The sequence below is a fragment of the Notolabrus celidotus genome, chromosome 5 (genome assembly GCF_009762535.1).
Source record: "Notolabrus celidotus isolate fNotCel1 chromosome 5, fNotCel1.pri, whole genome shotgun sequence".
NCBI lineage: Eukaryota > Metazoa > Chordata > Actinopteri > Labriformes > Labridae > Notolabrus > Notolabrus celidotus.
In genome coordinates this window covers 30433983-30461644 of record NC_048276.1, presented here as the reverse complement: position 1 = coordinate 30461644, position 27662 = coordinate 30433983, and the positions used below count along the sequence as shown (strand labels likewise).

General features: G+C 42.6%; 1 protein-coding gene across 2 annotated transcripts in view; it reads left to right on the top strand.

Annotated features, from left to right (window-relative positions):
• Nucleotides 1–27662, top strand: part of klf8 (Kruppel-like factor 8) — an 87467-nt gene that overhangs the window by 43567 nt on the left and 16238 nt on the right. The window contains exons 3-4 of one of the 2 annotated variants that reach the window (XM_034683142.1): nucleotides 22255–22530; nucleotides 22621–22855. In XM_034683142.1, coding sequence (XP_034539033.1) covers nucleotides 22255–22530; nucleotides 22621–22855 — 511 coding nt within the window. The remainder of the gene's footprint in view (nucleotides 1–22254; nucleotides 22531–22620; nucleotides 22856–27662) is intronic. The other variant, XM_034683143.1, reaches the window with a different exon arrangement.

The window sequence follows — 27662 nt, the reverse complement described above, 5'->3', positions numbered from 1 at the left end:
CACAGCCATTGTGCTGAGTGAGTGCTGCAGCAGGGGAGCCTTTGAGCAAAGCATTTAACCCCCTCTGACTCCAGCAGCAGTGAAAACATGAATAGATCTACCAGGCTTCTCTTTACAGATGCTGTAAGCTGTATTCACACATGCTCAAAACTCCTGGAAACTTCCTGAAATTCCAGAGCGGGCTGCATGCCTGAGCACACCCCGGCTTTACCTGCACATTTTCCTGCCATGACCCGAGTAAAATTTCTGCATTAAGCTAAAATCTGTGGCAAGGCCGTGCGAACGTTAAAGAGGCCAGAGATGTAAAGAAAGCCGGAGAGCAGGATGACCTGATGGTGCCGCTTTCGACTAACAAATTGATAAAAAAACAAACATTACAAACAAACACTCCATCGTCTTCGAAGCGTGTCGGCGTTTGCGTATTTTGCATCGCAAACAGCCGCATTGACCTTTTGTTTGTTTTAATCCTGAGTGACTTTCAGGCAGAGCATCAGCGGAACGAGCTCAATGAAACAAACAGCAGAGAGGTCAGAGGTCAGAGCAGAGCCACAGCACCCTGACAAGAGAGGGTGAATCGTTTGGAGGAGAGAGGCTGAAAGGTTCACCCTGCTTGTCTCCTAATTACCCCGCTGGTATTGTTCCTCAGGATCAGACTGATTTGGTGTGCTCATAAACTTAGACATTTGGATGGGAGAGCAGCACTTTCTCCTCTGTGCTGGACTTCTTCTGGGAAGGGGAGCGCTGATATGAATCAATCAACTCCTCTTTTTAAGCATCAAACATGCAGGTGAACCTTTCACCTTAAAAAACGAGGAGATGGAAAGAATTAAAAAACAAGTCGTGCAAAAAATCTTTTGGAACATCACAATGTGAATACTTTCATCCAAACATTACGATTGATCACTTATACATGGATCAGCCAAACACTATGACCACCTGTGCATTCTGATGTAACACAATGCAACAGCTCTACTGTCAATTCTACTCTGAGGAAGCGTCTGCATTTCAGTTTTTGTTGACACATAAGAGAGGTGATAGCTGTTCTTCATATTTACTCCTGCAGTCATACTGTTAGTGTGAATGCATTATTTAAAAGCGCTCCCAATATTTAGTCCTGGAACAAAATATTAGAAACACGTTTCAATTTCATGAACTCCACCAACCACTAGCTTCCTGAAAGTAGGATTTATGGTTAAGCTATTGTATTGGATTGCATCAGATTGCAAAGATGGTCAAAGTTTAATGGCTACATTGTGATTAATACTTTGACCCTTGAGAGCATGCATATTCTACTTGTATATCCTACTACTCACTCTCTCTCTCTTATTCTCCTCTATCCCTCTTTCCAACCCCAACTCAGTCGAGGCAGATGTCTGTCTAACATGAGTCTGGTCCTGCTCAAGGTTAATGCCTGTTAAAAGGAAGTTTTTCCTCGCCGCTTTAACCAGCTAAATGCTGCAAAGTGCTCCGCTTATGGTGGATTAAGATAGGATAAGACTGAGTCTTACCCTGTCTTGAAGTTGGGTCTCTGTTGATAATTTAACAGAGTATGGTCTAAACTTGTTTGTAAAAGCGTCTTGAGATAACGTTTGTTGCGATTTGGCCTTGTACAAATAAAGATTGATTGATTGATTCTAGGGATATAAAGCAAAATTCTTCAGTATCTGTCGTCACAATAAGTACTAAATACATTGATTGTAAATGCCAAACCATTTCTATTTGAGAGTTTTGGGGGATTTATTATAAAACATCAGCATTTTGTTTTTGTGAACTTGTCACAGTAGGAAATAAAAGCCCTTTTCCAAACTTTAGCAGCACGAGAAAATGTCTTTAACTGAACTGCTGTTCGTGTTTGAGCGGTCATTGGTGTGATAATGGCGGGAGATTCCAGAGCTGTGTTTTTTTCTATTATTATTAACGCCTTTGATGGCTTTTTAATTTGGATTACACCTTTTGGAATTTTATATCTTAACAATTATTTTATTTCTGTCTCTGAAAGGTGACATTATGTTCCTCAAATGTTCTCTATTATACTCTGTTTCCTGGCTAATAGAGGAAACCAAACCCTCTCATCAGCGCTCATATTCAGAGTCTGCGTGTTGATTAAGGACTCAATGGTGGCTAGACTTTATGAATGATAATTAAGTGTAATCATAAATAATACGTGGCTGAGCTGGCGTGTTGCTACACCTTTGACATTTCTCGCTCCGGTGTGAGGTTGATAGGTAGGTCTGTGTTCCCTGGTATAATGGGAGACAGGAGAGGCCATAGAATAAAGGGTGTGAACGGTAATGATAAGGTGAGGCCTGTCGCCATAGCAACCATTAACCTAGTAAACAGTCTGAGCGAGGAACGAGAACACGGTTGGTGTCGGCTAGATGTGGGAGGATGGGTAAGGAGGAGAGTGACGAACAGAGAGGGAGGAGGAAATATAGACAGAAAAACTGATTTGGTGGTGAGGAGACAAACAAGGCCGCAGGAGATATTGGAGGGAGGGTGAAGTGGGTGTGGACAGATAAGGGAAAGTGGCACTGCAGGATTGTGTCAGCTAGCACCAAGGAGCTGGGCACTCTGGCTCGCTGTTACCTCTGCTTCTTATCCATCAGGCTAACTATGGTAACAGAAAACAAAACTGCAAATAGGAGATCTCTCTAAATGTGTAGCCGAGTATCTGGAAGATTGGCATGGCATCTTGGAACTGGTTCCATCTGAGTTCTCAGTGACATCACCCATTTGTCTCTGAAGAGGTGTTATGAAGCCCAAAGAGGGTGGAAATACTGGTCACACACAGAGAAAGGTGCTAGAGAGCAGGAGTCGACCGATATTGGTCTTTCAGGGCCGATACTGATGCCAGTTATTAGTAGTTTATGAGACCAATATTTGAAAAAAGATTCACACTTTCAGTCAAAATTAAAAAGAAATCTGTCAAAATTTAGAACTGGAACTTAAACTCCAACACAAGACTTTGTTTAAATGCATTTATCAAGATTGTAATCAAAACTGAAACTTTCATCATCCTTTTTAAGTTACAGTTACAGAGTCATGCAACGTGTGGCCAATCAGATAGTATTGTGGGTGGGACATCAGGTGAGACAAAGTGGCGAATGAAAACAGACCCAGAAGGAAAAACACACTGGCAGAGCAGCCAAAGTAGATCACTAACATACAGAATCAAACCAGAACATTGTCCAGATGGTGTGCTAGTAGCTGAGGCTGAATTTTGAAGTATTTTCATCCATCTTCACCCTCTGCAGAAAAAACACTAGTCATACACTAGTCTACATTTAAAAGTCCTTGAGCAAACAGATTCTGATATAAAGGATCTCAGGGTAAAATGAAGAACATTTTGGTCCATCTTGTAAAGATTTTTCTCTAGAAGCTGTGATAAATGTTGAGTTTTGGTCACTATATATTGAGTACTCGTGAGATTGCAGTCCTGTTTGCAGCCTGATCCCACACAAAGTGTTCTCACTGCCATCATGTCTCAGACTGATGTGGCCTTTTACTAATACAGGACAGCAGACTTCAATTTGTGTCCAACAGCCTGACCAACTAGACTTTGCATTCTTATTTTTCATGACAAGTAGATCTCTGTGCTTTGAGCAAGTTTTGTGACACCCATTGAGCCCAAATCCCAGGAATCCCTTAAATCCATACTTATCCATAGAGCAGAGTGCAGAGTTGATCTTGCAGTTGTGATGGTATGTGAGAATGTGGGATAGGCAGGCGTGGCTCTATTAGGAGGGTGTGGTGAGTCTGGGAGAGGAGATGGATGGAAAAGTTAAGAAGGGAAGTTGTATGCAGGACAGGAAACCAGCTGCTCTCCATCCCCAGCTGATACAGACGGCAGTCCTGTTCCTACCAATGTGGGTAAATGTCAGAATTCAGTAGCATCACGTCTAAATTGTGGCTCCAGGTCACATAATCAGGTCAAGTCAGATTTGCTTAGATGCCAGGTTTGAGTAACAGGGCTGACACAGAGGCGGCTGCAGAGAAGCGATCAGAGAAATCCAGAGAACAAGAAAGACAGAAGTCAAGGCAGGCGAACAGAAACGAGTGTTTGGTGTTACTGAATGTCTCACAGATAGAAAGTCAATGGCATTGTTTTGGGTTTAGGATTTGATCTGCGTTGATTATTATTATTAAGGTCCCCTCTGTGTTACCTTTGCAGAAGACAATAAGTCAGAGTCCCTGCTCTCACTTACCCCTTTTCCACTTGGACAGTTTCAGGGCCGGTTCGGAGGTACTCAATTGCGAACCAGTTTCTTTGTGTTTCGACTGCAAGAGAACCGGCTCCAGGCCAGGAAAAAAGGTTCTAGAGCTGCAGCAACTCGTTGCTGGTCTAGAACCGTGAACCACTTACGTCAAAGGGCGAGGGGTGAAGTCGCCGTCCATGTAAAGCATGACGAGTAGCCCAGAAGTGTTGGTAAAGTTGGATGAGTTCTCTTCCGGACCTCATGTGAATGCGAAAAACCAGGAGCAACACCAGCAGGCATGCTACGTTGTCCGCCATTGTTGTTGTGAGGGAACGTGGCTCTTCGAAAGGCTTCAGTGGATGAAAAAACAAACTGGTGCCGAGTTTGTTCACAAGCTCAACCAGCTCCGGACCAACTCTGGACCAGCACAAGCACCAGCCCGGAACTACAACCAGGTTCACGTTGGTCGAAGAGGGGTAACTGAGACTCATTCTCCCCAGTGAATTGAGATGCTTTTTGCTGTCTGACATGTTTAGGAACAAGATAAGAGTTTTTATTGTAAGGGGCCGCCCTTCCAGTGAAATCTTTGTCTGCTTTTTTCCTCAATTGTCTAAAATTTGATCCAGTCATTAAAAGATTCAGAGGACAAGCAGCCACATTTGAGAAGTTCAGGACATTTACAAATAGCCTTAACAAGTTTCAACATTTAGAGATGTTTTCAGATTTCCATCGACACACATCTCATCCATGTATCAACCCTTTTGCTGATGCTCCCGTCTTTATTCTTCATACTGTGCAAGTTGCTAAAATACTAACATGTTCAAAGCTTGTTAGAACCAAAGTTGCACCAAACCTGCCTTGTAACGTGCAGAAGGTCAGACATGTTTTTCCAGAATTCAAAACAAACCTTTCTATGTATTTTGAAGACGTGCCTTTCTGACAAAGTCATAAATCTGCTCTCAGTTGAGAAGAAGCCAAAGACATGTCGCCTCTTGTGGTGGTGATGCTGGATTTGATTCAGTGTAACTGATCACTTAATACGAGCCGTGTCTATTTTGGTTTCCCATCTAGGGAAACATTTTGAAGGCTTTGAAAACAACACAAGGTATTAATTGTCACTGTGATGAAACATTAGTGCAAATTATCACAGAGCTTTCTTACAGATCACTCTGTCACCTGTCTGCCTAACATGAGCAGCGCCATGTCAAAACAATCCGCAGAAAGAAGTTTCAGCACACTTTACTCCTGCTCAAATCTGGAGCTCCCCTAGGCTCACTTTTTGGACCCCTTTAGCCAAACTATGTAAAACAATAATTGAGTTTACAACACCTAACTCCATAGATTATATCCACAAGTACATTTTCTAATCTTGCCATCTGCAATCAAACATCTTCATAAAACATAAGCTGGATTCAGGTAGGCTCAAGAACTCTTGAAACTTCTTTACTCTGACGTTTTCCTGCCAGTAAAATTCCGTAAAATTCCGGACAGCTCGAGTCATGTGACCAAGGTTATTCGTGGTAATCACTGAATCAACAATTATCCGATTCCTCTCCTCGTCCATGTTGTCTATATCAGCCTCTGAGAACCTCTGACCTGTTGACTCCAGGCCTGACTCCACTTAAAATGACAATTTGTTGTCATAGTTAAATTAAAAACGATCTAGCAATAACACAGAGTGTTTTATTCTGAAATAAAAATTCTGAAATAAAAATAAAAAATTTTGTTTTGGTGCCTGACTTCCTGTCCTGCTCAATCTGCTCTGTTGAGATTAATGCGTCGGGCTCCGGCAAAAACGGAAGTCTTGTGTATCTGATCCAGAAGGCTCCGACCTGCCGGATCATATGCGTAGCCGGAACACAACGGAGTGGATCCAGTGGAAGTTAACACATTGACTAGAATAGAAACCTATCAGGTGCCATGACGGATCGGGGATGGACTGGACACAGATCGGGTGGAATTTGTCCGTTAGTCGTCTCCTCTCTGTAATGCCTCTGTTACCACCTCTGCAACCTCACCACAACATCTCTGAGACATTCATACTGAAGGAGACGTCACTGAGGCGTAAATATCCAGCCTTAACCAGCAGTATGAAAAGGGCAACTTTGGAAAATCTTAGGGCAGAGCTCCCGAAAATATCTGAAATTTTTCAAGAGTGCATGTGTGAAAGAGTTTTAATTTAATTTGGAAAAAATCGGTTAATATTTTGCATAATCATACCGTTCTCTCACTGTTGTCTAATTCTTCTCTATATATCCCGTATATGCCGGTGCTTGAATATTGTAAATGCATCATGAACAACACTTTGACTTCAAACATTTGAACTGACCCTGATCTTTAAAGTGACCTTCAAACACCAAAAACGTTCCACCTGCTGATAGAAAGAAGCTTATTACCGGCTGGTTTAAAACATGCTGTACTTCAGAGAAAGGCAGAGTTTATGTGAGTGTGTTTAAAAAGGCTGTGAGGGGACGAAGAGATGGGGGAGGGGTCCTGTGGAGCCCCATGTATGTGTGTGAGTGTGTGTGCGTGTGTTGTGTTGTGGCATGGTTTGGGTTAGTGAAGGGTGGGGGCTGGGTGGAGTAGTATTGCGTAAGGGATCATTAAGCAGAGGGTGTGTGTGAGTGTGTGTGTGTGCATGTATGTGTGTGTTGACCACACCTCTGTGGCTGCCTCAAACAGAGGGGAGTGGAGTTTCCTGTCCAAAGATAAAGTCTGAAGGAAGCAGATCCTCTCGCTCTCCTCTCCTCTGGGATCTCTGAAAAACTTCGACTTATCAAATCATTTTTTACTTTTACTTTCATTTAACCTTCTTTGAATCGACACTGGGATCAGACAGAAACTCCCACTAGGAAATGTCTCTACCTGCTCGTACATAACACCTTCGTTTGATCTGATTACATTCGATGATTATTGTTGGAAAAACATCAAACCACAAAGACGGAGCAAAGGAGGATCCTTTAACTAACATGACAGCTGACATGAGGAACATTAGGGCTGCACCTGCACAGATTGTAGGCCGCTCCTCGCTGCTGATTGGCTAGTCGGCTGTGTGACTACTAACAGATGATATCAGCTGGTTGCGGCACAGAACAATGATCTTTTGTCCAGATTGTGATATTGCTGTATTTACAGTGGGGGACAGTTTGAATATCTGCCTGAGGTAATGCTTAAACAAACATGGAGATGTTTGCAGGTATTGGATGGAGTCTGGTTGTGAGTTACCATACAAGAAGCCTAAATGTCGAATAAAGACGATCCAGAGTTGAATAGAATATTCTCACAGTTTGAAGTCTACGGCTCTTATTCTTACATGCTGCCACTTAGGTGAGATATTTACACTCCTGTTGTTCTGAGTTGTGCGTTGTTGACATTTGTGCTTGTTTTGATAAATCAAGACTTTGGAGAGTTGTTTATTAGGGATGCTCATACTGAAAGCAAGAAATCATGCAGTTTATTGTGCAAACATTTAGTCTATCACACTTTTCTTTCTACAAGATTATAAAATCACAACTGAAAATCTCCTCAGACAATCCAGACAGTAATCTTTTTTTTTGTTGGACTTTTTTGTTAGACTTAACACAAAACAACAATGTAGCCATTAGACTCAGAGGCTGATATGAACAAAAATTTAATAAAATACAGCCCATAGTGCGAATGAGAAAAGTTAATGAATGAATTAAAAAATGTTTAGTTTTTTTAAATAATATCATTGTAATCATATATTGAATCCCTTTACATATTTATTTATTATGATCATTTATTAGGTTTGTGTTTTCATTTTGTTTTGTTTTTTGCACTGTCATAATTACAATTTTAATTACAATGGCATGTTTATAGACGCGTTAACCTCTCCTCTTACCTGACCTAAAAAAAGGCAGAAAAATGACAGATGTTTTTTCTGTTGATCGCCTGATTTGTGAACCTTTCCTGCTCTAGATCTAGTTCACACAGCCATGTTGGCATCTTATGTGTCTGTAAAGTAACCTCATCAGTGAAGAATGAGCATCAATGGTTACAGACTGAGTGGACAGCCTGAGAGCATGCTGAATTAGTTACTTCGATATTTATATCTTATTGTACCATATATGGTGAAGTGTCTTGATCAGGAGGTTGTTATTGATGTTTGTTCACCCACATATTTTCCAAAGACTGAGCTTGAATACTCTGCAGAAACTTTATATTAGGTGACATTGGAGGAGTCTGATATCCTGATAATTGTTTAACAGACGCATAATGATCTCCATGCAGAGAGCGACTGAATGCCTTGCTCAGCAGCAGTTTGGCAGCTCGTCATGAGTGGAGGAGAGGAAGAGAAGAGGTGACAAGAAAAGACGGAGGAGACAGTGTCAGAATGAGGGCAAACTATATTTTTGAGATCTTGTTAAGGCAAATGTTAGCAGCAGACTGAGACGCTTTTTTAACATCACACACACACACACACACACACACACACACACACACACACACACACACACACACACACACACACACACACACACACACACACAAACTTCACGTGCACACACACACCTTTTTCTCCTCCCATCTCAGCTCTTTCTCCTGCCATCTTTCTTCTTCTACTTTATTTTTCAAACTTTCTCTCTCTCTCTAGCTCACTCTCTCTCTATCGCTTTCACCCTAATAGGATATGTCGAGGGAGGCTCTGCTTCCGCTCGTCCCGTCGCCATGGTAACCCTGGCTCTGGCGGGAGTTGCCGAAAAGGCTGTGTGTAGCCTGACCCCTCCCCCCCCCTCACTCCACCTCCTCCTCCAGCTCTTCCTCCTCCACCTTTACAGACCAGCCTCTCTCTCTCTCTCCTTCTCTCTCTCTCTCTAACTCAGCCAAAGGCGTGTACACACACACACACACACACACACACACACACAAACAGACAAACACACGTACATACACACACACACACACACACACACACACACACAAACATCATGAATACCTGCCAGCACAGCACAGTGAATAGCTTCATAATCTCCCAATGTCTCTCGTTCTCTCCCTCTCTCTCTCTCTCTCTCTCTCTCTCTCTCTCTCTCTCTCTCTCTCTCTCTCTCTCTCTCTCTCTCTCTCTCTCTCTCTCTCTCTCTCTCTCACATATACACACAAATACACAATGAGGCCCTCTGTGCATGTGTGTATATGTGTGTGTGTCTGTGTGTGTCACTGATGTATGCACATAAACAAGTCAGTTGTCCTCCAGCAAACAGGAGCACTCATGCACAAAGACAGGCCACGACACAAACACACACAAACACATGCACACAGTCACACATATGTACACACACTCTATTACTCCCCCTCTGTAAGTGTGTGTGTATGTGTTTGTGTGCATGGATGTGTGTCTGTGTGTGAGAGAGCATGAGACACAAGAGGTTAGAGGCCTGTTTGCTGTGCTTTTGCCAGAAGCGCTTTGCTACCGTGAGTGTTCGTCAGTTTGTGTGTGTTTATTGTGTTTTAGATTTTGTGTGTGTGTGTGTGTGTGTGTGTGTGTGTGTGTGTGTGTGTGTGTGTGTGTGTGTGTGTGTGTGTGTGTGTGTGTGTGTGTGTGTGTGTGTGTGTGTGTGTGTGTGTGTGTGTGTGCTTGAGCATTCAGTCCATTCAAAGGACAGCACATTGAAATATTTTGGATGTAGGGAGAGGGAGAGCGAGATGATGTGGGGTGAAAAAAGGACGATTACAGTGCAGATAGTGGATTGATGCAGCTCCCTCTGCTGGTGCAGGATGATGATGTCATTGTTGGCAGCCCACTTCCCTCAGAGTGAGGCTTCAAGGAAGTCCAAAACAGCAGCTGTCTGAGAGGGACAGGATGCAGAGGAGACTCTCTCTGTGTGTGTTTTCATACCATGAACTGATCTGATACCTTTGATGGTGAAGCTTCTCTCTTTTACATCTCAGCTCAGTGAAGTTTGTCTTTTTAGTTTATTTTATATACCTCTGAGTCATTTTGTGACGCTGCTCATTTTGCTCTTTAGTCTCATCTTTTGGCAAATAACTCCATGCCTAAAGTATAAATGTTAAACTGCTGCTGAGAGGTACAGTGAAACCAGACTGTAGGAAAAGTTGCAGGTCTTCTGCATCCTCCAAGGTTGCAAAGAGTGCAAAACAAAGACACAGCAAAGCTTCTCTCTGAGCTGCACAATACGATAAAGACACAGGATAAACTTTGGATTTGGTATCAAAGGAAATGTCAACTCTATATTTGATTGAGAAATACATTAAAAAATATATATTTTATTATATTGTCACATGTCAAGTCATCTCATCGTTGTGCAGGCATCAGAGGTACTAACGGTGGTGTTACAGAGACGAGACAGGACCACATGTTGTGCTTCCATAGTGCTGTAATGCAAGGTGAAATCATGCACTGGGCCACCAATGACACACTGTTGTTGGATCAATAAAAAAGTAAGAAGGCACAAAATAGATGGCGGACCTTCACGACGACACTGTTGCAAACTGCAAATTGAAAATGGCTGCAGTCGCTCCTGGAAGAAGGTCAAAGTTTATTAACTTAATCTGAGTTCTTCTGTGGGTCAGGCCTCACTCATCACTATCCACAAACTCAAAATTATAACTTTATACACTGATTGTGGGGAAACTGGGTCATAAATCTAATGCATAAAGTACTGCACTGTGAATGTATCCTGTAGACTGTTTACGTTCCTTTTAATTATTTTTTATGGCCAGGAAGGCAACTGGTGTACAAGGAAGATATGGAAACTTAAATAACCTTACTTCCTGGTTAGTTTACAGATGAATCCCTGTACATATGCATGGCCAGATTTGGGGACAGGAATGTTCTCAGTTTGTAGTCACAGTTATGTCCAGATTTCACAAGTATAGGGTGTTGTGAGCATAAAGGCTCTATTGCAATCCTGGATCATATCGGCGGTCATCTGGCAACATTTTAGCTTCAATGAATCTCCCTCTTAATGCACATCTGCAAAGAAGTGCAGCTAACATCCACTCAAGAGCTGTTTTCACCTCCAGCTTCATTCCCCTCTTAGCGAGGCTTCCTTAATCACTTTCCAATGGAGCTCAGAAAATGTGGATGTAGTTCCCAGAGGCTACATCTCCATCAGACATACAGTGCTGATGGTTCCAATATTGTAGTTTCAGACACTCATTTTTCTTCAATGCAGCCATCTTGGAAAGTATGGTCCCATGTAGCGTTACACAGACATTTATGCAGTCCTCTAGGGCTTGGCTGTGATGCTATAAAGTATAAAGATGTCAGCACTCACAGTGAAGTGTATCATTTTGAATGCTAAAGATTGCAGCTCAGCTGATTACATATATGCATCCAATTGTCAAATATCAAAACAATGTTCTATATAAACTTCTGTGGTCTGCCTTCTCTTGCTGCAAACTGCTTTGCATCCCTCCTCCACCCCAGCTCCTACTTTCTGCTGTATCTGATGTTATCAGTGTCATATGTACTATCCCTGATGCTCGCTCTGTTCTTTAACCGGGGGGTCTTTGCTGCTGCTCTCCCTGCCCTGGCTTTTCATGTACACACATGAAAGAGGGGAGGTGTGCTCTCCCCACCTCAAGCTTTAGCATTCCATATACGCACATGGAAGGGCAGGGAGCTCCCAGAACAGAGCCATACCACCAAATATAACTTATTCCATTCAAATAACTAATCATTTTGACAAGAGTGGTCCTGATTGAACTTTATGTATCCTACATCTTATCCAACTATGGCTACGCCTGGCTCCAAAAACCAGGGCGACAACTTTTTGAAATCCCGCACCATCATTGAAAAGTGAACATATTGCAGAAGAGCAGTTTGTTGTCATAGTTGTGCATCAAGCCAGTATATTCACCTAAAGACAGTCAGAAGTACCGGCCTGGGGATGGACTTTTAAAACTCATTCTTGCATGTAAAACGGACGTCTGTAACAAGTTTTACCGGATGCTGACTGTGCAGTGAACAGTCTTCACTCTTATCACTGCTCCTCTTCTCTGAACTGTTAAACTCAGCTTAATTCAGCAGCAACAGTTTCCTTGTAAACCAGTTTTTCTGCCCATTCAGCTGTAAAATCCTGCTATTATTGAGCCATGTTAATAAAAAAAAACACATAATGTGAGTGCTGATATGAATGCACCTGCTGCCAGCACAAACAGACTGTTTCCTGAGTTAAGCCGAGGTGTCGCGGCTGCAGACGTTTTTCTGTATGGAGCGCTGCCGCTGCTGAAAGTCTGTGGTTTTTCCATTTATAAAAGGTGATGTTTTACAAATATGGACGGGTCAATAGGCGTTTCAACACTGGTTTTTGTTCTATGAGTGAATAGACTACTTAATACTACTTAATGCTTCTCCACCCTCTACAGTTTTGTGGTTTAGAAGTACAAAGAGTGGAATTACAGTTTGGCTTTTAATTTTTAAAGTCTTTTCAGGATGTCAGAGAAAAACTCTGGGCTTTACTCAGTCCTTTAAAAAGTTGTCATTCTGGAGAGCGATAATGATTTATTCACAAAGCAGTCAAAGCTTGCCTCCAGTGTGAGATATATCGTCTGAAAAGAAATGAAAGAAAACTGATGTGCACGCTTTTCAACTGAGGAAAAACAGGCTATGCATCGATTGCTGCAGATTTAAGAGATGCTCTGCAGGAATTTCCTCCGTCATTGTTTATGAGTGATTCAGAGGAATCATCTGAGGACAGGACGAGCCAGGAGCTTTGTTTAACACATCTGACCCATGAACTACTGCCAGGCTCTCTTTCTTTACGCCCACACTGTCTGTGCTGTATATTTAAGAGCTGGATGTGACAAGCTCAGGCGCATTCTTACAGGGTCACAGCAAAATTAATATGACCCGTACAGCAGGTTGAGATGAAAGTGAATTGTTTTACTGCATCATCCTTTAACTACACAAAAGATTAAAAACTGTTACTTAAATACAATCTTCATCTGGTTTGCCACACCTCCTATTTATTTATATTTTCTTTGTGAAGACACGAGGAGAGGAGACAATGACAGGTTTTTCTTTGTGTATGAGTGGATGGGGAGTTGCAGCACAAACAATCAGACAGGTTTTTAAAGAAGTCCTGAACAGCCCAGTTATGTCAGCTATTTTATTTGGAAGTGAAAACAAACAGTTAAAACATCCATGTTTGTTTGACAGACATTTTGCTCTGTATATCCTCATCGCATCAATACGTTTTCTCTGAGATAAGATAGAGCTCTCACTTGAAATGTTCTGCAGGCACTTGTTGCTGAAAGTATGCTAGATGTTGTCTTACAGCTAACTCGTGTTTTCACCTTTCACACGCCCACTCAGACTCCAAATGTGTCTGGTGGTTTGGTTAGGCAGGAAATGCTGTAAACTTTCATGCTCCAAGCGTCCTTTAGCATAATTTTAAGTTGAGTTCGGGGGCAAACCATAACCATAGACCTTTCTGGAGTCCCTGAGGTCCCTTGTCTCGTAGGATCTCTGCCGTAGACGGACAGCTGCTCTATCCCTCTTTCCAGCCCCAACACGGTCCCAGCAGATGTGTGTCTAACATGAGTCTGGTCCTGCTGGAGGTTTCTGCCTGTTAAAGGAAGTTTGTCCTTGCCACTGTAACTTGCTAAATGCTGCAAAGTGCTCTGTTCATGGTGGACTAAGATGAGATCAGACTGAGTCCAGTCTGTAAGATGGGACTGGATCTCATCCTGTCTTGATGTTGGGTCTTTGTCAATAATAGAACATAGAGTACGGTCTAGACCTGCTCTGTTTGGAATGAGTCTTCAGATAACTTTTGTAGGGATTTGGCGCTTTGTAAATAAAGATTGATTGATTGATTGGTTGTCTTGATTCTGGAGCCCTGCATGTTCAGAACTGATGGCCGGACAGTAGTTAATGCTTCAAAGTTTGAAGCATAGCTGCTGTATTAGAGGAGTTTGGCCCCATTGTAAGGATATTTTGCAAGTTTGTGGTAATATTGCATGAAAAGCTGGAGTACATTGATATTTGTACTTAATATGAATGTTCTTTCTTATTGGTGCTGTCAAGGTTTCTTATTTCACCTCCTGTGTAATAAGTACAGGTGTTTTGTCTTTAACCTTCTTAGGTTATCTTATTTTTTCATTTGCAATTAGTTCTTGGATAGACCTCAGATCAGAGATACCTTTTTGAACGGATGTGGATTTGTCTTGTATTTATGAAACGTTGATGTTGAGCTGCACAGCTGTTGTTAACAGTCAGGTAGAGTTTGCTGCGAGGTCAAGTAAAGGCCGTCCGAGTGGGCATGCGGAAAGAGCAAGTTACCGAACACCCAGGAAATCAGCTCTGGCATGTGTGTGTGTGTGTGTGTGTGTGTGCTGGGCGGAGCAGGGCAGGGCTGCATGCTTCGTTGTTAATATCTCCCCCAGCTGTTGTTTTTGCACTGTCTTTATTTTATCATCCATATCTATTTGCACCTCTGCAGACAGACAGACACACACAAACACACACACACACACACACACACACACACATGCCCGCATCATATAATTACATACAAAACAATCACATACTAGTCCATCACACTCCCCCCCTCCCATTAGATTTAAATAGTGTTTATCACTGAAGACACTGGTGCATACACACTCCCAGAAAATCAATACCAAAGCTGCCTCTCCCTTCGTCTCCCTCCTATCCTCTCTCTATCCCTCCCTTCTCCTCCCTCCCCTCACCTTTAGCAGTCAGTGTATTGTTTGTCTCACCTCTGGACCTATTGATTTCTTCCTGTTGAAAAAAACAACATCAGTGACAAGCACTGGCAGCCCATTAGGCGTTAGTGCCATTCAGTTTTCTTTCTATGTGCACAATCCCTTCCTCTCCGTGTGATCCGCTGTGCAGAGCTGACTTCATTTTCTCCAAACATGATCACACTCTCGTACAGAGGCTGGAGTAGTTGCAGTAAGCGTACTGCGTCTGTTGTCAGTCCCCTGTGGCGTTGTCAGTGCAGAAACTTTTGGCGTTTTTCCAATAAGGAACTGAAAGTCTGTTTTGCATGTGCAAGTTTGCATGTACACTGCATCTGAAGAGCTGTCAAGATAAATATTAGAATGACTGTTAAGTTTGCACGTGCAGTTCTTCATCTGTTCAGACGGAAAAACAACGCCACTGAGTTGTGATTTGCATGACTGTGTTATGTTTGAAAGAGCTTTTTAAGGAGATGTGCAAAGATAGACCGAGTATTAGTGGAAAGATTCCACCAAAGTGATGTTTTTTGAGTTAATATTCTGCGTAATTTGTTGCCACATGCTGTAGAAACTTACAGGAGGTGGGAAGTATCAACGGCACAGTATGACACCAAGAGTTGAAGGCTAACAAACCACCTGTAGTAGACTAAAACACTGGATTCCAGCATGTCATGGGACTCTCAGTGCCCAGAATCTACTAGAAAACAACACCTAAAATTTTCCGTCTGTTTCTCTATTTCTCCTCCTTACCTTGCTTTTCCTGAAGATCACATCACCTGGTGTTATCTTCATTAAAACAAAGAGCAAAACCAGACCCGGCTCATCTCGGCCAGACAGATCACTGAGTGTCTGAATCCTGCAGTCTTCACATGACGCCTCACATCTGATCACCTGTTTCCATTTTCATCCTCTAAAGGGGGAACTTCTCCTCAGATGCAAGTGAACACTTAGTTCTGGTTTCTTTACCCTCTTGGTGGTAGACCTTCCTCTCGCAGAACTTCAGTCTGATTTAGTTGGCAAACATGTATGATGATGATCTTGTCTTTTGATCAGCAGCTGTATTAAGCACTGCATCCTCCCTCTAATAGTTAACAAGTCTTTCAGAGGTCCTGTTGTATCGTTGGAGGCAGCACAAAGCCATAAACTGACCCTGAACTCGGTCCCTGTGGTTTTAAAGTAAGAGTAAAATTTAAATTCAACCAGTAGCTGGGCATGTAACAAAGGGCCTGTACATTCATTATTGACCATGTTAATTAAGCTGTATTCGCACATGCACAAAACCTGAAACATTTTCTTGGAGGGCAGCATGTGTCACTGCAAACAGCCCAGACTTCCACCCAGACTTTTACTCCGACGTTTTCCTGCCCACCCCGTAGCAAAGTTTGTGCAAGAAAGTTGTGCAGCTCGTGCAAACCTGGAAGAGAAACATGTTAAAAGACAGATAAAAACATTCAAGTTTGAAGAAGAATCATTTTCATTAAATGAACGCAGGAACTGACCTCATAGCACATGGCTCTGTTGCTTTGTACACTGTCATATTGTAAACATGACACTGTGGCTCCAGTGGCATGCTTTTGATGTCATGTCCTGCTTCCTGGGATTCATCTCCCCTTCTTCCCCAATACTCATGACCAACAGGGTTGACTTCACGTTGAGAGAATAAGCAACTTTGGAAAAATTCAGGGCAGAGCTCTTGAAAACTGTCAGAAATTTTCAGGAGTGCATGTGAAAGGGCTTTTCTAAGGTGCTCTTTCAAAACACGAGTGGACTTTGGAAATGTTGTGTCACCTGTCATGAAAATGGCTTCCAATAAATGAATGTTGATTGGCCCCTTCAGTGTTAAGTATGAACTCTTTGTGAAATCAGGACAGCTGTAAGATTAAAAAACACCCAACATTGTCGGGTTACATCTTCTAAGGAAGATGCTCCTCTCACTGATGAAAAATTTAAGCTCCAGCTTCCCTCATATGTCATATCCTCTCACACTAAACCAAATGTGGAGCCCTCCGCGGGCACATAAGGTAACTGATACCAACCTGAACTCCCCTCCATACTTTGTCTGTGTGAGAGTCCAACGTGATTAAAGTCTTCTGGACAGATTACGTCTTTCTTTCTGCCCGGCTCTCTCTCACCGCTGCAGTCACAGCTGCTCCCAGCTCCCATTCAGCTCAGAGATCACATGAATTAACTGCAAGGTGAAGACTGGGTGACCCATTTTATGGAGGAGCAGTTGAACTGAGAAGTGAAGGGGAGAAACGGAGAAGTCTGGTGAGCTCCACTGCAGCAGCTCGGAGCGGGTTTTCTTCTTCTGCTGCGTTCAGACGGGTTCAGGTTTGGAGGAGGATTGTTGGTGTCATTGTTCATAAACAATGCAAATGAAGTTCACAGAGTTGAGGATGAGTGAAATGAAATGAAAGTGTGTAACTCTGAAAACTGCACAGTGGCTGCAGAAGATCAACGTTTGCACTCACTTTATGATATTGATCTTAAATAAAAAATCCCATAGGCAAAGCTTTCATTCTTCATGCAACTGAAAGCTAAGACGTTGTCGGTCATCGATGGCGTCCTCGCGTCACGTATGGTGTGAAACATTCTAAGCATGAGCTGCTGGCTGCAGACCGGCCTTGGGAGATTGTTGTTTGCATAATCCTGTTTGAGTTGGTCTATAATAAGAACCATAAAATCTCAGGCGTTTCTTACAAAAACATGAATACATCTCTGATGCGCAGAAATTAGAATCTAGGATATAAAGCATTCAAAGATTCTTAATCTAGTCTGAGTTGTATTGACCAATCAAGTATCAGCAGACTTTAGTCTGTGTGGAGAGCAAACAGACACTTTGATGACATCCAAACTCCTATCTGCAGTAATCTGAGGATGATTTATTTATCTCTGGAAACAGATACCTGCATGCAAGTGCAGCAAACAGACCTCTCTAGATCATAAATTCAACTTAAATGACAAATCTGTTTGATGCTGTGCAGGAGAAGCTCTTCAGCGGTTAGATCCCTGACTACAGGGGAATGCATCAGAAATGTTCGAAGACCTCCGTGCAACAAACAAACATTTGAAGAGTTGACTCTTCTCCTTTTGAGGGCAGATGTATTTATAATTTAACTAATCCTATCATGATTTTATTTCAGCAAACTTCAGCCCCATAAACTGTATGCAAGCCACAAGAGAATAAGTTTCATTTTCTGTCACAATATCAGATTTTCACCTCACAATTATCAGGATTATTTTGATATTTATGGAAAACTGGAAGACTTAAACACAACTGACTTACTTACATGTCATCATCACAAATTTTCTAATGAAGTTCAAAGTTGTGTTTTATCCGCCTCACCAGCCCCCTGACAGAAACTTCTAGTCAAACTAAAACTCTCCATCGTCTTCTGGGTGTTATTCTTACACGTTGTTTGCAGTGACGGCGAGCTAGATAGCTGGATAACTGAGTCTTCCTCTTCTTCGTCTTCTCTTATTTTTATTACGGGTTGCAACCAGTGTTAACTCAACTCAATTTTATTTATATAGCACCTTTCATACATACAAGCATGCAGCCCATGTACTTCCAAAAATAACAGAGACAGAAAACAACAGAAATGAGTAAAATAATAAAATACATAATCTTAAAAAAAATACTTCAAATTAAAATAAAATCATTACAGTAAAATGAATCAAATAAATAAGGGAAGAAATAAAAATTAAAAAACAGTAAAAGGTAGAAATATCAAATAAATACAATAAATAAATAGAAAAATAGATAAGAAGAATAAATACATATTGTTGTTATTACAATGATAATGCAAAGCACGGCTAAAAATAAATTATTCCAAATTAAAAGCCATATTTAAAAGAGAAGCCTTCATTTTTCTTTTACACACCCAGAGAGCTTACTGTTTCAATGTCCAGAGGCAGAGAGTTCCACAAATTTGTGTGAGACACATGAGGAACATTTAAAAAGGAAGGGTAAAGAACCAATACTGCCCCCCTACTAAGAACCGATTATTTACAGGGTGTTAGCATGCTTATTTTCTATATTAGATTTTTTGTTACAACAGCCTTATTGATTCGGTACTCTTGTAATGGCCAGTTGATGGCTGCAGCTTTAAACTTGAAGGTGAAACTCGGGGTGGCTGCGTCTAACATCGAGACAAAGGCTCCATCATTCTGTGTCTGAAGTGAGCAAACGTGTTTTGTTCAATCCTAACTTTTCTTTCAAACATTCATTTAAAAGTCTTAAATCATCTGAGTGTCGAATGAAGAGACGTCAGTCTGTGTGTTTCTGTAGCACAGGGTAATGAGCTGCTATACATCCTCCTTTTGAAGCTTATCACTTCGTCCTCATATCAGAAAGTTTCTCTTCTTTCCCTCATTTCTCCTCTTCACTCAGTCTCTCAGATCACAGAGCTCACACAAGTCCAGCGAGGGCTTCTTTTCTATTTTTTACCGTGGAGTTCAGACTCCTAGCATCCTCTTCTGGGTGGATTTCATACACACACAAACCCTCACACACACACGCACATACACTTACACACACACAAAGTGGGTTTAATCTGAGCTACTGTGAAAAGAGGAGAACCAGAGGAGGATAATGGAGGAAAAGGAGAGCAAGTGGGTGGATAATGCGAGCCAGCAAGGGATGAGGGGTGAGGTGGGTGTGGTTGATGTGAAAGGGCGAGGGATGCAGGAGAGAGAGAGAAAGGTGAAAGGGGGTGTGGTCACGACAGACAGAGAGAAAATGAAGGGTGGAAGAGGTGAGGCGATGGAAAGATGAACAGACATGGGAGGAGAAAGGAAAGGAAGGGAGTTGGGTGGTGGTGGTGGAGGTGGGTGGGGAACGAGCGGAAAACATGGAGTCAGCTGATAGCTCCCAGTTTCCATGGCAACGCCGGGCCTTTCCCACCCACTCCCTTTCACTCTCTTTCTCTTTCTGTCTCCTCTGCCTCACTTCTTTCACACTTCATCATTTTCTTTTCAGGTTTTATATCTTATTTTTTCTGTTTCAGTCTCTCTCTTTAATCACGTTACGGCCCCGCTCCTCTTCTCTCCTCAACCCATCCTTTCTCCCCCCCCCCCCCCCCCTCTTTCTTCTCCTACTTTCTTGTTATAGAGCTGCTGAAATCCCTCTTTACCTCCGCCAGGTTTGGTGCAGGTTTTGTTTGTTTGTTGGCTACTTTCCTTCCTTATCCTACTTCCTTTGGAGATCTCCTTAGACACCTCTTAACTTCAGCCAAGATCTGCAAACCTTCCGTTTATTTTTTATATTCATCACAAAGTCTGTATGTTCTTAAGAAAAATAAATCATTACGTCAAACGGTCAACCAAGGGTTCGTTACAGTCTTGGTTCCTTACCAGGATCCCCAAAAAGGTCAAAGCCTTTTTTTGAGCACCGGGCGAGAATAGAAGCCTCTGTTAAGTTACCCAGTCGACCTATCATATCACGTTACAATAGCTTTGTCTCGTTTACGTCTTCTTCTTCTTCTTTTGAGGTTTTAATACCTACCCTGCTTCCTTCTACACATTTATGCTGTTCTACGTCCGAGTCGAAGCCCGGCATACAAACTATGGATCATGCTCAGAAGCCCTTGAGCTTGGGTCGGGTTGTGAAGAGGAAATCAAGCCCTGGGTCTGTTAGTCCAACTTAAAGAAATTTGACTGAGTGCTTCATGCAAGCGTACCGAAAACTGTAGAGTCAGATGGTGATATTGGCTTGTTGTTAAGTGCTAACTGTAGCTGTTGTCTTGTCTGACTTTCAACATTTGTTGTCTTTAGTTCATGAACAATCAGACAGAGGTTTTTCAGAATCCGTCTCTCGAAACCTTGAACCCAGCAGGAAGACGTGAAAGCATCAACTTTCTGAGTTAAACTGGAGTAAATGTTACCTGTGCAGCACTAAACATGGTGGTTATTTGCATATGTGTTAGCAGCGGAGTGCAGGAGGTTGTTTATCAGTCTCTCTGGTGGTGCCTCGGCCCTCCGTCACACAGCCCAGCCTCTAGCTGAACTGTGTGAACCGATAAAAGGGCGTAGCAGAGTCTCCACCCAACTCCTCCTCATCCAGAGCCAAGCTACGCTCAGCTCGGCTGGAAGGAGGCCAAGATCTGCTCCCTCTCTTTCACTCCAATTCGTCTTCCTCCTCTCTCCCTCTCTCTCTCTCCCTCTCTCTCTCCCTCTCTCTCTCTCCCTCTCTCTCTCTCCCCCCCCCCCTCTCTCTCTCTCTCTCTCTCTCTCTCTCTCTCTCTCTCTCTCTCTCTCTCTCTCTCTCAGTCCCACACAGCAGCCATTGTTCCCTGTGCTTCTGAGCTACATGCCAGCTGAGCCCTGGGTGGCTGTAGAGGCGAACAGGGTGCTGAGGAGGAAGAGAAAAACTAGGGCGTAACACGAAGAGGCCTGATGCAAGTTAAATGGAAGTGTGGATCCAGGATGAAGCAGTTCCTCCGAGCAAACATAGTCGGTTTAGTACTTACAGGCTTGTGTGACCGTTAGCAGTGTGTGCAGCAGGACTGTGAGCTTTGTGAATGAATGTTTGGGACCAAAACCTCAAGAATAAAGAAAAACTTTCTTAGATTTTTTAAAATTAAATTACCGTTTTTTACAAGAGTCAAAGTTTACCCTTTCATTTCACACCTCTTTTTGGATACGTTGGCGTTAAATCCACATCTAGAAGACTTACTACCCTGCAAAAACTCAAATCGTAAGCCGTGTTTGTGTCTGATTTCTGCACAAAATATTTTTTCACGTAATTTTAAAAAACAGAAATAGATGTAACTTCAAGAATCATCACAGTCAATTCAAGCCTTATTTTTGGCAATCATTATCTTGAAATTTGCAGATTTATTTCCAAACTTGCTCATGCAAAGTTCTGTGAGATGATTTGACCAGAACATACTCGCTGAAGTTGAGGATTTTTGCTGTTCAGAAAACTGAACCATCAATCCGGACCCTTGCTGTGGGGTTTCTCTTATCGCTCATTGTCACTGCACGAGAGAAGGCAAAAAATCCATTCCTCTTCTGTGTGATATAACTAGTATATTAGTTTGACAGTAAAATGAAGCCTGTGCTGTTCGTTATGATTTGAAAAATCATGTTTAAATGAATGCATTAGGTTGGAAAGGTTTAGAATGTGAGAGATTGATTAAAAAATATGATGATCCACCAATCAGAGAAGGAGTTTTATCACAATGTCTTTCAGGGTATCATATGACATAACCACTCTCACAGGGTCTCTCTTTTCTGAAATATTTGTTTCTTTGTGCAAATGTTTTCTTATTTTGTTTATTTTCTGCCATGAAACCACATGAATCCATAAACGTGTCACAATCAGCTCTCTAAGCTCATATTGTTTCTTCTGTTCCCCTCTCTCCAGCAGGCAGACATAGGAGATGACTGCTCACAGCCGACAGACCTGGTTAAGGTGAAGACGGAGCCTTCAGTCTGCAAGACAGAGCCCCCCTCGCCTCAGCCGAGCCCCGCAGAAGACCAGACCGAACCCGTCGACCTGTCGCTCAACAAGCCCCGCTCTTCAACACTACCTGCTTCTACGATGAGCATCACGGTCAACCCAGCACCCAGTGGGGCCATGACCCAGCCCGGCCTGTCTGCTACACCCATCCCCACTGCGGTACAATCCATAGGCTCCATGGTAACCACAGACTCCTGCATTAAAAGTATGTAACAGTTCACTTTGGAGAGTTAGAGTAAGCAGTTATACCTCCTCCTTGTTCTCTTTTAGGTCCTCTCTCCGGGCTCCATCTTGGCCACTCAGGGGGCCGGGGGCCAGCAGATCCTCCACGTCATCCACACAATCCCCTCCGTCAGCATGCCCAGCAAGGTGGGCCAGCTGCAGACCATCCCTGTGGTGGTTCAGTCTCTGCCGGTCGTCTACACCACCATGCCGACCGATGGTGTCGCCACTGCAGCCATTACAGTGCCTCTCATAGGCAGCGATGGGCGCTCAGAAGGATCTGGTGAGTGCTGCAAACCTCCATCGACAGACAGTGTTCATGTTACTAGCTCTGTTTAAATGAACTTCTTAGGAATGTTTTATTGAATCATCTCTGTCCTGTTTATTAGTAGAAGTTCAGTCAGGACCACTCTTGTCAAATTATTTGATTATTTCCATGCAATAAGTTATATATGACTGTATGGTAAGGCTCTGTTCTGGGAGCTCCCTGCCCTTACCCGAGTGCATGTGGAATGCCAAGAGAGGACACCTCCCTTCTCTTTTATGTGCATACATGCAAAGCCAAGGAAGGGAGAGCGTCAGCAAATTCTCCTGGCGTACAGAACCGAGCGAGCATCAGTGACAATCATAGACTGTATAAAATATGGACGTAGTATCTGTGACGTCACCCATCTGTTCCTGAGAGCTGTTTTGAAGCCAATCGACAGCGGCAGCCATATTGGAAATGCGGAACTCAACCAGGCAGAGTGTGACGTAGTGTGAGCCTCTTAGCCAACAGCTATGTGTTCCCGACCAGGAGTCACGTCAGTCATGTCCTTATTTTGGCAAAAACTCTGAATCTTAATATCTTCTGAACCGTCACGTTAGAAAAAAATTCACCCCCCGTACAGTGTGTGCCATTAGAGAGATTAGCTTCGTAGGGCCAAGCCATTCTTTGAACCAGGCTGTAAACATGTTTATTAATGCTGCAAAGATCGCCTTTTTCCCATTCATGTCTATGTGGTTTCCGGTGTTTCTGCAGCCAGCTTTAAGCGGATTCTTGATGTATTGCAGTTTATAACACTTCCGCATTGGCTTCATCGTTTGAGACCGGAGGTTGCCACTTGGTGACAATACATATGACACTGGTAAAATCAGACACAGCAGAAAGGTGGAGCTGGGGAGGAGGAGAGTAAAGTAGTTTGCAGGTGAAGGCAGGCTGAAGCAGTATAGATAGAACGCACATATTTTTATTCGCCAATTGGATTTGTAGATGTAATCAGCTGAGCTGTCAGCTGATAGGGGCTGGCATTAAGATCAGCTGATGTTCTGAGGGCCAAGCTTGACTTTGTGGCCTACCTGAACTAATGCTATGCTCAACTTGTAGTTCATTAAGTCTCAGATAAACAATAACCATGTCATTTCACTCATTTCATTCATTTTTTAACTATAGTTTGAAACCTATGAAATAATGACAATACAGGTTGGATCATGAAGAATACAAGTAGAAAGTGTCCTGTCCCATCAAATTCAGGACTACTTTTTTCTATTTTTGGTTCCAGAGTAACATATACAAGAGTTATAACATCTAGTTTACCTAAAAGGAAAAGATTACACACTTGAGCAGTATGATACAAATGTGCTTTATGCTTCTCTCTTCACTAGCTGTAGATGATGTTTGACTTTAAAGCTTTAAAGTTCTGCTTCAGTCCACTATAGATAATGTGAAACACTAACTGGTTCTAAATCTGAGTTTGAGTGGAGTTGTGTGACAGTTATCATCCTAGGAAAGTGAAGTCACTTGCCTTAAAAGGGAAGAGTCTACTGGGGAAATTGGCCATCATTCTTCGTGTGTTACAACCGTCCAATTTGCTGCACAAAGCATGCTGGGATACCAAGTGTCGTGAACTGAGCGGGCTGCTTTTGTCCCTCATTATGTCTCAATCATCCGTAAAAAGAGAATGATGACACTCTTGACAAAATAAACCTTGTGGGGAGATGTTTTATTTGAAAAACTCCAACTTTAAGATGACAAGTAACCAGCAGCAGGCGGATCGGTCGCTCTCAGTGGACGCACACAATCAGGGATCTCAACAGGCTTCGATTTCTCAAGCTGATACCAAAGAGGAAAACTCTGAGATGTTTGATGGATCACTAAAAACTGTCTCTCTGTCTTTGACCGTCACGCCCACCATTGTTCTTCCATGTTTGTGTCTCTGTCGCCTGCTCTGTCATTTCAGAGGAGCTCTCTGTTAGAGGAGGACAGCATGTTTCCCAAGAGACATGCTTTGAGTTTGTGGTTGGTGCTATGTTAGACTTGCCCTCTGCTTCACTCCCCATCTATATTTATCATTTGAAGAGCTCCCCATGCCAGAAGATTAACACTCCCAACTGGATGAGGAAACTTGTTAAATGCAATGTCATTTAAATGTTTGGTGTCAGTGTTTCAGCAACCGTTTCATCCTCTAGAGCTTCTGATATCTGTGGCGTGTGAGTCAGTGAGAGTTGGACATTGTATAAAAATGGGGAATGAGAAATGGGACACTCTCATGACATCACAAGTCGCTTTGAAGCAAGATGTCATTTAAAAATAACAAAAATGCCGATCCCCAGCCCGCATGTCTCACACTATATACACATTAGCAAACTAACAAAGGTGAATTCAAACATTGTTGACTGATTCTTTAGCACACTAACAATTGTTTACAGTACAGTCTCATCATGCACGTCACTAAGTTTGCATTGAACTCTGGCACATATGCCAACTCATGCAAAGTCTGCATCAGATAGCTGACACACTTGTTGCTGTGACAGTGACACAACTTTCACACTAGGAACGTGCCTCAAAGCCTGTGAGTGCATGAGTGAGGAGTTTCAGATTATGCTGTCCTGTCGTGATTTTTAGGTCTAGACTCGACTGGTTGGACTTGTGATTCTGTTACCGACACTGATTTTCAAGGCAAGAATTAAGAGATCATTGATATGACATTTTTGCTCTGAAGGTCATGCTTCAATGTTGCATGAATACAAAGTCACTTCAGGGCTGCTTTTGTTGACCAATTCTAGTTTGGACCAACGTCTGCTCAGCTGTGACGCTCTGCTACATATGCTGCAGACACAGCTGGGATTATTGTGATGATGCCTGTTTTATATTACTCCAATGATAGTGATGTTTCTGTATTGTCCGCATGTAGTTGGCATACTGTGTCGTAGGCTTGATGTTTTTGTGTTGTTGGTATGTTATTTCTGTCGTTAGCATGATGTTTCTTGTCATAAGTGTGATGTTTCTGTATCGTTTGCATGTTATTTCTTTGTTGATAGCGTTTCATTAGCATGATGATTCTGTGTCGTTGGCCAGTTATTTCTGTCGTCACAGTGAAGTTATGATGTTGTTTGCGTGTTGTTGGCATGTTATTTCTGTGCCGTTGGCATGACATTTCTGTCATTGTCATGATGTTCTGTGTCATTGGTGTGATGTTTCAGTGTTGTTGGCATGACGTTGGCATGTCATTAGCATAATGTTCCTGTGTTGTTGGCGTGATGTTCCGGTGTCTTTGGCATGATGTTCCTGCGTCATTTGCGTGATGTTTCAGTGTCGTTGCCGTGAGATTTCTGTCGTTTGCATTGTGTTTCTGTGTTGTCAGCATGTCATTAGCATGATGTTCCTGTGTTTTTAGCGTGATATTCCTGTGTCTTTGACATGATGTTCCTGTGTCGTTGGCGTGTTGTTTCAGTGACGTAAGCGTGATATTTCTGTGTTGTTGGCTTGTTGTTGGCATAATGTTTCCATGTCATTGGCTTGTTACTTCTATGCCGTTAGCCTGATGTTTCTTTGTCATTGGCATTATATTCCTGTGTCGTCAGCATGTCATTAGCATCATGTTCCTGTGTTGTTAGTGGGATGTTTTTTCGTCGTTGGCCTGATGTTTCACTGTTGTTGGCGTGTTGTAAGCGTGATATTTCTGTGATGTTGGCGTGTCGTTGGCATGTGTTTCTGTGTCATTGGTGTGTTATTTCTGTGTTGTTAGCATGATGATTCTTTGTTGTTAGCATGATGTTTGTTTGTCGTTAGCCTGCTATTTCTGTCATTTGTGTGTTGTTTCCATGTTGTTAGCAGGATGTTTCTGTGTTGTTCCTGTGTTGTTTCTGTCATTATCAGGATTTTTCTGTGTTGTTCAGGTGACGTTTCTGTTGGCATTTCGTTGGCATGATGTTTCATGTGCATCTGATCTGTAAAAAAAGTTTTCATATTGAGCTAACACCTTCATGTTTCATTCATAAATCATTGCCAGTGTATCAAGGAAGGAGGATGTGTCTTTGTGTTATTCATAATCTGTTAATTCTTAACTTGTACATGAAAGCGATGTACTGAACATGTTCTTCTCTTCCTGACCTCGTCCTGACACAAAGGTTAATCATTGTTGGAGGATTTGATCTGCACTGCATCAGAATGATCTTTATATTTAACAAACCTCATGAAGGTCCAGCTCTTGTCAGGATACTTCTCCCACTGATCGATTTGTGTTAAGGAACCATGAGTAGAGAGGTTGGAGGGGGCGTGATCCATCCTTGAGTTGACACGGGGGGGAAGCGGGCTGGTGAAACTCCTCCGCCTCTTTGACAAACTGCAGTGAAGTCCCTCTGTGCAGCTCACCTCTGCGTCTCATCCTAACCAGCACAGCTTTGACTCAGGAATGTAAACCAGGGAGGCGGTGAGATGTTCAGCACACAGACCTCCCCGAGGATGCTCTCAGGCTGTTTGACCTCAGCAGCGTGTGACGTTCACAACATGCCAGGAGTTCCTGTGTCACAGAGTGCTATAATTTACATTGCTCACTTTCTCCATTTTGTCTCAGAGTGCCTCCCCTTCTTTACTTCATTTCCCATAAATCATTTCAAAAACCTCTGAAGATGAGGATTATTCAGCACTTTCTTTCCATCTGTAGTGACCCAATCATAAAGTGTCTGAATACAGGGTCATGATTCTTTGTAAGCTGTGCTGGGTAGCTTTGCTGCTTCAGTGGCTCTAAATGTAATCATGTGGTGTTGTTATTGAAAAGCCACATGCAGTAAATCCAGTAGCTCGTTCACAACAGATACACCCACAGCCA